This window comes from Bombyx mori, chromosome 5 (assembly GCF_030269925.1).
Source record: "Bombyx mori chromosome 5, ASM3026992v2".
NCBI classification, from domain to species: Eukaryota; Metazoa; Arthropoda; class Insecta; order Lepidoptera; family Bombycidae; genus Bombyx; species Bombyx mori.
The window spans coordinates 16,132,739-16,144,748 of NC_085111.1; the positions used below are offsets into that span (position 1 = coordinate 16,132,739).

The window sequence follows — 12,010 nt, forward strand, 5'->3', positions numbered from 1 at the left end:
AGATGATATTTCATGAACCTATGTGAATTACGAGATAATTTATTAATTTATTGAATACGTAAGTACAAAAAGTAAATATTTTTCATAATGGGAATTTTTACCGCTATTTTTTTCTGCTTGTATTTTAAAGCATGCAGTTTAAGAATGTTTATTTATAGAATTAAATAGCCACCATTATAAAAAAAATATTTGTCTATCACAAAGAATTACTAACTATTACTTAGAATAATCGATTTTAATCTGCGTTCAGTTGACACGTGTGGTATTAAATTGTATTCTAAAATGATGGCTTAAATTAAAATAAATGGGTTTATCACATCATATTCGTCAATTAGATGGGTATGGCCTTGGTGTCGGTACAGATAATGATAATATTTAATTAATTATAATATTAATACTTTTTGGTGAAAAGAAAAAGCAAAAGATAATTTAAAACATAAATAAAATGAAATGTTGAGGAACGATTTTTAATTTTACCCGCGATGTTTAGTTTTCGCGCGCAATTTGTATTTAGAATCACTGTATTATTTTTAAAAAAAAGTGTTGCCATACGCACTTTTTTTTATTAATTGTGATGTAGTATTTTTGAATGCAATGAAGCAAAAACCACTCTATTTGTGCAAGTGAATAAAGGACGTGGCGGTACGACCATGACTTAGTCTTTGCTTAAGCGCGCTTAGTTCATACCCAGCCTTATTATGATATTGCCGTAGACCATGGTCATCACAAGAATATCAACATTTAAAATTGGGGATGCAGTCTTATTGAATAAGACAATAGTTGTTAAGTAAATATTAATCTTAACGAAAAATCTTTCGATCTTAGCCTTTGTTTCACAAACTGGGACCGTCATGTTTTTTTTTCTTATTGCCCTTGTAGGCAGACTAACATACGGCCCACCTGATGGTGAGTAATTACTGTCGCCCAAATACTTCAGCAATGCCTTGGGCATAGCCAAGCCGCTGCCCACCGAAAATGTATGTACTATGTAGACATGTGGAATTAGGTACTTTCATTTAGTACTTCCGCGATTATCGCTCGGCGTCAACGTTTTTCAAAGTAGGTGTTGGAGCAGTCAATCCGTATACGAAATAATAATATAAATTACTAGCTGTACCCGTCCGCTTTGCGGGGCATTTAAAATTAATATTTTTATTTCTCACCTAAACAAAGATTCTCATCATTAACGCCCGCAACTGGTGTAGGGAGTCTAACACTCATATAAACATTAGCCTATCCATTAAGTACTACATGTACTTAATTCAGTGGTTATAACGGAACATTCGTAAAAAGCAGAGCTCACAGCCCACCTGGTGTTAAGTGGTTACTGGAGCCCATAGATTCACAACGTAAATGCGCCACCCACCTTGAGTTATAAGTTCTAAGGTTTCAAGTATAGTTACAACGACTGCCCCACCCTTTAAACCGAAACGCATTACTGCTTCACGGCAGAAATAGGTAGGGTGGTGGTACTTACCCGCGCAGACTCACAAGAGGTCTTACCACGTAATTACGCAAATCATAATTTTGCGGGTTTGATTTTTACTACACGATGTTATTCCTTCACCGTGGAATTCAATCGTGAACATTTGTTGAGTACGTATTTCATTAGAAAAATTGGTACCCGCCTGAGATTCGAACACCGGTGCATCGCTCAACGCGAATGCACCGGACGTCTTATCCGTTAGGCCACGACGACTTCGAAATTTTGCATTTTTATAGTATTTAAAAGCTCCGTCTGGTTTTCTATGGCAACGAAAAAATATTCATGGCAATTTAATTGAAATAATTCCTCAATACTTGGCTTATTCTGCTGTGATCGATCAAGTTGAACAGTTCTCGTGTAAGGGTAAACGTGTAGAGAATACACTTTACGACGTGTTATTAACTAAACAAAAACTTCAACGTTAACCCATAAAGCCGCTGAAAGTTTCACACCCCCCGAGATTACAGCTCGAAAGCGCTGGAATTACGTTTGAGCGTGGAAACGTGCCGAATTGAATGAATTCAGAACAATGGTGGTGGAGCTAAAGGAGAAATTAGTATTAAAAAAAAACTGCTCCTCCCGAGCTTCCATTGTTTGTTTTCGTTGCGTATAAAGGTGTTAATACCATGCTTTTTTTTATAATTCAAATTCTTGTTTATATTTGAAAAAGAATTCCAAATAGAAAGATTTTAAAATAGACAAAATATTTTTTAATAAATATAATGTAATAAAAATAATAAAAAGTTTAGTTTTAAAACAGTTTGTTTTAGAAAATTGATTAGAGCTTCTCGAACAGTGGAGCGAGTAGAGTGGTCTATATGTCGCAAAAAAAAATCGGATACCAAATATTTAAAGGTTATTTAGATGTCTTAATTTCTTTATCTCGTAACTATCAAAGTACACGTGAAAACTTAAATGCCACCCTCCACGTTGAGGCATGAGGTCATCACCATCTCAAAATGTATTATTTAACGTCTGCCCCACTCTTGAAACCGGAATCCTGATTTTTTCCGGTAAAAATAGCCAGAATTGTGATTGGAACTTCCCCTGATGGGCCAACAATATGCATAACCACAAGTAATTACGTATATTTTTTAATCGTGGAAGTGCCTGATTTGAATACTAGTATAGTTGCATCGTTCAACACGAGTACACCGGGCGTCTTATTACTTAGGCCACGGTGGGTTCAGTGAAAAAAAAAGTTCTATTCACCTCCTTTTTGATTTCAGATAAATGGTGACACGATGTTCGCTGACGCAGTTATAAGTGTGATTGTTCTTGCTGCATTCGGTAAGTTTAAGTAATAAGTGAAAGTAGTTTTACTTTTGATATTATTGAATTTAAAAGTGTTTTATTCGTGATCGAATTTCCGGATAATATCTGGATGTCTTTCTGGATGCTGGATTTCTAATGTGGAATTTCTAATCGTTATCAGCGTAGTTAAACATAAATTTAATTTTTTAAATATTAACCAAACAGCTTCTCTTTCATTTGATTGTAAGAAATATCGCAATGTAATTAAACATCTTACAAGGTGAACCGATTGTCTGTTGAAAGCTGTGGGAATCCGGTGGATATGAATCGCGAGATCAGGGTTCAGCGTGGACGGCTGTGGGCTGATGATAAATAGTTCTTCAAGGACATCAGAGTACAGTTAAACAGCTACATACCACAAAGGACTGTTTTCGGATTTTTATTTTGTAAAGTGACAGCTGAGCCTTCTTCAAAGTAGTACCCCATAAAGACCAATGTCTCCATTGGGTTGAAATAACCCTTCAAACGGAAACAGTTGAATGCTTCGCGGCTCTAATATGAGGGTTAGTTTAATCGACCCGTGCTGATCAGATAGATAAGAGAAAATTAAATAAGAACACTAGATGAGAATTTTAATAGTACCTTCAGAGATGGAAAGTCTTTAGTAGTCTTGTACTGGTGGTAGGACCTCTTGTGAGTCCGTGCGGGTAGGTACCACAGCCCTGCCTATTTCTGCCGTGAAGCAGTAATGCGTTTCGGTTTGAAGGGTGGGGCAGCCGTTGTAACTATACTGAGACCTTAGAACTTATATCTCAAGGTGGGTGGCGCACTTACGTTGTAGATGTCTATGGGCTCCAGTAACCACTTAACATCAGGTGGGCTGTCTCGTCCACCCATCTAAGCAATAAAAAAAGAAAAAAAAGTCTGTCATAGAGCGATTTCTTTACAAACTTGTTTCTTTTTTGGTTCATTGTGATTCGAACAATTGTTTTGGGCTTTTCCAGAGATCGCTTTGTACATAGAGTGTAAAAGACCTTTCTTAAAACTGAAACTAATACTCATATGAATACCCCGAACAACGGCTCGCGGCCGCGTTCGAATACATGGACGTTTACGAGTCCGTGGCCCGTACTTTCTAAAATCACCGGTAATCAATGGCGCAAAACGCTAGAGAGAAACCATATTCCCTTACGTTAGCATTCTACAATGCTAACGGACTCGCGCGACAACGCGATCAAATTTACGAATTCCTCCGCGACAATCTTGTAGATATTCTGCTAGTGCAGGAGACCTGCCTGAAGCCCTCGCGTCGTGACCCGAAAGTCGCGAATTACGTCATGGTTAGGAATGACAGACTCACCGCCTCCAAAGGCGGGACTGCCATTTACTATAGGCGGGCCCTGCACGTTGTCCCTCTCGATACCCCCTCGCTCTCACATATCGAGGCGTCAGTGTGCCGTATCTCGCTGACGGGACACCGGCCGATCGTCATCGCATCCGTTTATCTCCCCCCGGACAAGCCCCTTCTGAGCAGTGACATCGAGTCACTGTTCGGCATGGGAGACTCCGTCATCCTGGCAGGCGATTTAAATTGCCACCACACTAGGTGGAACTGCCACAGTTCAAACATAAACGGTAGGCGTCTCGACGCGTTTATAGACGACCTTACCTTTGAAGTAGTCGGTCCCCCAACTCCAACATGTTATCCGTATAACATCGCGCTCCGTCCGAGCACTATAGACCTGGCACTGCTGAGGAACGTAACTGCGCTTGCGTTCCATCGAAGCAATGTCAGAGCTCGACTCAGACCACCGACCTGTCGTTATGCAGCTCGGTCGCCCCACAACCCAGTCACAGCTACGAGGACCATGGTGGACTGGAAGAAGCTGGGCAAATGCTTAGCCGATGCCGCTCCACCAATCCTCCCCTGCGGCCCGGATTCAACTCCATCCCCCGAGGACACAGTCGAATCCATAAACATCATCACGGATCACATTTCTTCCGCGATCATAAGATCCTCAAAAGAAGTCGATGTGGAGGATAGCTTCCACCGCATCAGACTGTCCCCCGAACTTAGGAACCTCCTAAGAGTTAGAAACGCGGCAATCCGGGCCTACCATCAACTTCCCACGCACTCAAACCGGATTCGGATGCGTCGTCTACAGCGGGATGTAAAATCTCGCCTAAGCGACGCCCGAAATGAGAATTGGGATAGTTACTTAGAAGGACTCGCGCCCTCTCATCAAGCATACTGGCGACTAGCAAGGACTCTCAAGTCCGAAACTACCGCTACTATGCCTCCTCTCGTACGCCCTTCAGGCCAACCACCGGCTTTCGATGACGATGACAAGGCAGAGTTGCTGGCCGATGCACTGCAAGAGCAGTGCACCACCAGCACTCAATACGCGGACCCCGAACACACCGAGGCAGTCGACAGGGAGGTCGAGCGCAGAGCTTCCCTGCCACCCTCGGACGCGTTACCCCCCATTACCTCTGACGAAGTTAGAGAAGTAATAGACAACCTTCAACCTAAGAAGGCACCCGGCTCCGACGGCATCCGCAACCGCGCGTTAAAACTCTTACCAGTCCAACTGATAACAATGTTGGCTACCATCTTAAATGCCGCTATGACGCACTGCATCTTTCCGGCGGTATGGAAAGAAGCAGACGTTATCGGTATACACAAGCCGGGCAAACCGAATAATGAAACCGCTAGTTACCGACCGATTAGTCTCCTCCCAGCGATAGGCAAAATTTACGAACGGCTCCTTCGGAAACGCCTCTGGGACTTCGTTACCGCGAATAAAATTCTAATAGACGAGCAGTTTGGATTCCGCGCCAAACACTCGTGCGTACAACAAGTGCACCGCCTCACGGAGCACATCTTAATAGGGCTAAATAGGCGTAAACAAATCCCGACCGGCGCCCTCTTCTTCGATGTAGCGAAGGCGTTCGACAAAGTCTGGCACAACGGTTTGATCTACAAACTGTACAACATGGGAGTGCCAGACAGACTCGTGCTCATCATACGAGACTTCTTGTCGAACCGTTCGTTTCGATATCGAGTAGAGGGAACTCGTTCTCGTCCCCGTCATCTGACTGCCGGAGTCCCGCAAGGCTCCGCACTCTCCCCGTTACTATTTAGTTTGTATATCAACGATATACCCCGGTCTCCGGAGACCCATCTAGCGCTCTTCGCCGATGACACGGCTATCTACTACTCGTGTAGGAAGATGTCGTTGCTTCATCGGCGACTCCAGACCGCAGTAACCACCATGGGACAGTGGTTCCGGAAGTGGCGAATAGACATTAACCCCACGAAAAGCACAGCGGTGCTATTCAAAAGGGGTCGCCCTCCGAATACCACTTCGAGCACCCCACTCCCCAATAGGCGCGTAAACACCTCCGCCGTTAGGCCCATCACTCTCTTTGACCAGCCCATACCGTGGGCCCCGAAGGTCAAATACCTAGGCGTCACCCTCGACAGAGGGATGACATTCCGTCCCCACGTAAAAACGGTACGCGATCGCGCCGCGTTTATACTAGGACGACTCTACCCAATGCTTTGTAGACGAAGCAAACTGTCCCTCCGTAATAAGGTAACCCTCTACAAAACTTGCATACGCCCCGTCATGACGTATGCAAGCGTAGTGTTCGCTCACGCGGCCCGCACCAACTTGAAACCCCTTCAGGTTATACAATCCCGATTCTGCAGGATAGCCGTCGGAGCACCATGGTTCCAGAGGAACGTGGACCTCCACGATGACCTGGAGCTCGACCCCGTCAGTAAGTATCTACAGTCGGCATCGCTGCGCCACTTTGAGAAGGCGGCACGACATGAGAACCCTCTTGTCGTAGCCGCCGGAAACTACATACCCGATCCTGTAGACCGTTTGGTAAACCGTCGACGTCGCCCAAAGCACGTCATCACGGATCCTCCTGATCCATTAACGGTGCTTTTAGGCAATACAAGCACCGGTCACCGCCCTCGCCGAACCCGTCGCTTGCGACGAAGGGCTCGACGAGCGAATTAACCCACAGACACAGCCCACTGAGTTTCTCGCCGGATCTTCTCAGTGGGTCGCGCTTCCGATCCGGTGGTAGATTCTGCGAAGCACTGCTCTTGCTAGGGCGGTGTTAGCAATTCTCCGGTTTGAGCCCCGCGAGCTCACCTACACAAGCTAGGGTACGCTGAAGTAGCCTCTCAAGGCTATCAGCATAGGTAGGAAAAAAAAAAAAAAAAAAAATCATATGAATAGAAAACAAGATTTATTTACCAATTCAAACGTAAAACCAATCGATTTTAGTTTGTTCATAGATCGTGGAAGCCACAGGTTAAGACATTTATGAGATGGTCGTGTTTTTAGTTGCGGGATAGTTCGTGAAATAGTAAAAAAAAAACCATTCGTAAAAGAACAATTTTAATCAATCAATACTTTCAAAAATTATCCTTTCAGCAATTTCACTTAATAGTACTACACTATGTTCCAGCTATGACATTCCGGTTTTGATTTTCCGGTATTTATCCCATTATATGTCTGTACGTACATTTATCGCAATTTCCACTCATTAAAGCGTCACGTGCGCATTATATTAGGCTCCGACGAGAGTTCAAACATGCATAATTCCTTTATATCGCAACCCACACGCCGGCAACACAAATTCATTCATCAATTCTGATTTATAGCTCGGACGGGGTTTGATCACCTACAAACACCTGTGCTCAGGTGATATACCTATACATGCAAACAAAATTGAACTCTAAGTCTATTGTATAAGGGTGACAATGACAGCAGAAACGTTTATAAATGTGTGTCACAGCAAATCAGTTATTAAGATTGGCGACAAAAGCTCAATTTTCGCTAACTCTCGTGTTAAATAGGTACGCATGAAGCCTTTGCAATTGGATTAACGGTGAATCAATAATTTAATTAAGATTTTTTTTTAAACTGTTTTCTATTATACGGATTTGATTAATAAATAATGCATATTTCATAATATAAAAATATTAGAGGTGATTTTTGACACGAAAACTATAAACAGTTTTGTAATGAAGATTTCGATCATACATAGGTATGTATGCCCCAAGGTGTGTGGCGACATTAATGTAGAAATATCTGTGTGATTAGTGTGAGTTTTTTAACGTTCTCGATAGCGTAAAAGTTAACTCAAATTTGTATCCAGTTGGAACAGCGCCCCTAGCGGCAAACGTAGGCAAACGTTCCGTCTTCACACAAATTTGAGTTAACTTTTACGTTATCGAGAACGTTAAAGAACACGCACTAAGCACATTGTAGTTTCTAGTAGACGCTTAGCACTTGATGGACCGGGAGATAGATATTTCAATCGACTAAGTAATAAAAAAACACGCAATTTATTTTAAATCTGAAGAGTCGCGAGGTCAACGACCTTAATAGATTTCAAGCTACATTGAGTTTTCGCGAATAATAAACTTACTAAAATACGTATTTATGCTCAGCTTAAATAATTATTATTTTCCGTTCACGTCAGTAAGGGTAAGAGAGGGTATTTGATTTCACAAATTGAAAAAGTTTATTCATCAAAACTTACCTCTATTTTAGTAAACAGAGCTTAAGTTAATATAAATAACATACCTGTAAATGTAAATAGCATAGAGAGGGAAGAGGTCGACCGAAGAAGACATGAATGGAGTGTGTGAATGACGATATGAGAGAGAGAGAGGAGTGAGTTGAGATGACGGCTGATAGAAGAGAATGTAAGAGAAAAAATTGATGTGCCGACCCCACCTAGTGTTATAAGGTAGACAAAAAGAAAAAGAACATACCTCGATGGTGTTTCTATATAAACACGGATAACCTAAGATAATGTTATAATAATTAATCTACATTAAAATGTATTTTTCATTAGATCGTCGGTTCGTTTGGTAAATGGACTTCCCTCCACTGTGATTGCTAGTACAGGGTCTTACCTCAAGGATGTTTCTGCCAAATTGGACCGATGAGCTGGGGAAAATCGCTGGGTCAAGGTGGATTCAGATTGTTCCTTCCACATAATATTATTATATTAGTACCAAGATTGGGCCGACGACCTATTGAGGTTCACGGGGATCCGCTGGATGCAGGCAGCGCAGGACCAGTCTTTGTGGCGAGGCCTGGGGGAGGCCTATGTCCAGCAGTGGACGTCCATGGGCTGATAGGATAGGATAGTACCGAGATTGATGTCGATACCTCCTTTAACAAATATTTATTGCACTTATTAAAATATGTAATGTAATATTGTGTACTTGACAATTTAGAGTAAATCAAATTTATAAATAAATATCTAATAAAATAGGAATTTTATAATTGAAGGCACAATAATTATTTTCATCTCTTTAATATGAGAATTTCTGATGCATTAAATTCGCGGTTTAATTGAAATTCATAATTCCAATCTCTCTGATAGTCCAACGTAACTTGATCCCTCTTGATTGATAGCACCGTCAAATTAAGGACTGCATTAATAAAATTAAACCATGTTTTAATGATTTGATAATATAAATTAAAGTTGGTTTATTTTCGATTAATAACAAGGATCCAGTAGATTTCAATTACAATTATAAAGCCTATTTCTGTTGTTAGGCTCTTACATTGTTGATGTCTATAGGCTCAGTGGTGCAGTTGTTAGCGCCCCAGACTTTTGTGGCGGGAATCATGAGTTCGATTTCCATATCGGATAAACATTGAAGTCGTCTTGGCTTAAAGGATAAAACGCCCGGTGCATTTGTAGTAGTACACAGTACGCGTAGTACAAGTGGTCAGGGTAATAGTCCCTACAGGACACGTGTTTTATAGACTAGAGGGTTCGGCGATAGATCCTGCGAAACGCTGCTATTTCTAGGGCAGAATTTAGCAACTACTCTAAAGTTGAGCCCTGTGAGTTCGGATACCAAGCAAGCTGAAGCCAGAAAGAGGGCTAAAAAGTTGACCTATCTATAGGTTCCGGTAACCACTGTTATATGATATTTTTATGTCTTACATATCTCTGTGACTGTGAAGTCACCTGTTACGCGGCGTTTAACACTAAGCATATCATAACGCATAACATGCAAGTCACGCAAAGAGCCATGGAAAGGGCTATGTTAGGCGCTTATCTACGGGATAGAATGCGCAATACCGAAATCCGCAGAAGAACTGGTTTGTCTGACATAGCCAAAGTGATTGCTAGGAAAAAGTGGAAGTGGGCCGGCCACGTATGCCGTCGCACTGACAATCGGTGGGGCACAAAAGTACTGGAGTGGAGACCTCGTACTGGACGTCGTAACGTGGGCAGACAGCCAACGAGGTGGACCAATGACCTGGTCAAAGTGGTTGGTAGAGACTGGATGAGAAAGGCAAGAGACCGAAGAGAATGGGGTGCATTCGAAGAGACACTCAGCATTGGGTGGACACGGGTTGAAGAAGAGAAGGATACCATAACGGATCAAATGACCCATTTTGAACTTTTGCATTGAAAATACACGTATCATTTTATTGCTTTTGCACATTTGACTTCACGAATTTTTCTTACAAATTAATCTACAGTTATTATATTATACTCTTGCTTGTTTTGTTATGTTTATTTTGAGCGATACTTGTCGTATAGCGTTATCTACCCGCTATGGTAGAAATAGGTATCAGTAAGTGTTGGTATGATCAGTGTTAAATAAGATGGCTTAATCAATCGTATTTTAAAACTAGTTTCAGATCTAAATTCAGTTATCGAGAAACCATTCAGGTACGCAGATGCAATGAAACACACACAGAATGATTGATCACCATCACGTGTCAACATGAATTAACTATGCTCGCATCTCTTTCGCGCAGCCGATATTGTTTGAATAGTTGTCTCATTCATACATCCAGCATCGCTGATGCGCGGCTCAGCTTAAACTGGTTGATGCAGCCACACTTTTTAATTACATGCCTCATGTCGTGCGTTGCAATTTCATAAAGGATTTTCGTTTTGTTTGCTTTGAGTTTTGTTCGGATTAAAATTAATTTTGTACTGTTATTGAGATACCTAACATGTGCAATTTATAAGGATTTGTTTACGAGCCCACTCGAAGAGGCTTCTAAATAATTTTATGAGGTCTTTCCAACTTAATTTTTATATAAAGTTCGATTCCCGCGAGTCTGAATTCAGTTCAGTCTTTAACTTCAAAAGTTGCTTTAATTTTTTTTAACGATTATTACGATATACTCGTATGTATTTGAATAGAGAGTGAGCTATTAAAAAAACAATCAAGGAAAAGTTGGAAATACCCCAAGATTTTCTTAACGAATTAAGGAAGCGACGTTACCCACAAAAGTATGTCTCTGACGTTTCTGTCCACTTCAATCCCTATTGGGGCGAGGATATAACACACACAGTTCAATTAATACGTCTACATGAGATCAGTTATCGGGGAAGGGGGCGTGGAGGGTGGGGAGGGGGGTAACGCATTAATCGCTCCGCTTCATTTCCATCATGGCGGCCTCACGTCCAGACCCTGTAATGTGAATCGATTGCAATGCAGTGACACCCCTAACTTATTATAATGCAATATGCCTGTGATTTAAGCCAAGTTGCGGCTTTCATGCAATTTTTGGATTTTTAGATGAAACCATTTTTTGAAGGCTTTTACGAGTCCTAATGATCTATACTAATAATATTATAAAGCTGAAGAGTTTGTTTGTTTGAATGCGCTAATCTCAGGAACTACTGGTCCGATTTGAAAAATTATTTCAGTCTTAGATAGCCCATTTATCGAGGAACTCGCTATATAACATCACGCTAAGATGAATACAAGTGGAGCACCAATAAAGAATGTTTCAAAATCGGGCTTATTTTTACCTTTCGAGAGCTTCCGCTGCGTGCGCTGCAGAAACGCTTAAAGTTTCGCTAAAATAATATATTACAGTATTGTTCCCCTTTAAAAGATCTAAAAAAAAATCCGTGACAGCATATGTCTGTATGTTAAGGCTGGCTCACTATAATGTTTTTTATGCTAACCAAATTTGTTCTAAAAAAAACATTATTTGTGAACTATTCCACGCGGACGAAGCCGCGGGCAAGAGCTAGTAAGTTATATTTAGCGCGAAGTTGTCATACGTTCCAAGCTGAAGTGTGTGATAGCCATTACATAGTATAATAAAGTATTTCGACCTCATACCTCAAGGCAGCGCTGCCAATGGGCTCCTGTTACCACTTCACGTGACGTATCGAGTGGTGTAACTACTAGCGTTTCGAATCCCGGAGGCAAGTATCCATTTTTCTAATACAATAAAT

At 41.5% G+C, this 12,010-nt stretch overlaps 1 protein-coding gene across 1 annotated transcript in view; it reads left to right on the forward strand.

Moving 5' to 3' along the window:
• The window catches only part of LOC101735828 (cell adhesion molecule Dscam2), a 205,764-nt gene continuing 193,754 nt past the window's right edge, over positions 1 to 12,010 (forward strand). The window contains exons 1-2 of the mRNA XM_021346467.3: positions 1 to 58; positions 2,716 to 2,776. Coding sequence (XP_021202142.1) covers positions 2,731 to 2,776 — 46 coding nt within the window. The 5' untranslated portion in view covers positions 1 to 58; positions 2,716 to 2,730. The remainder of the gene's footprint in view (positions 59 to 2,715; positions 2,777 to 12,010) is intronic.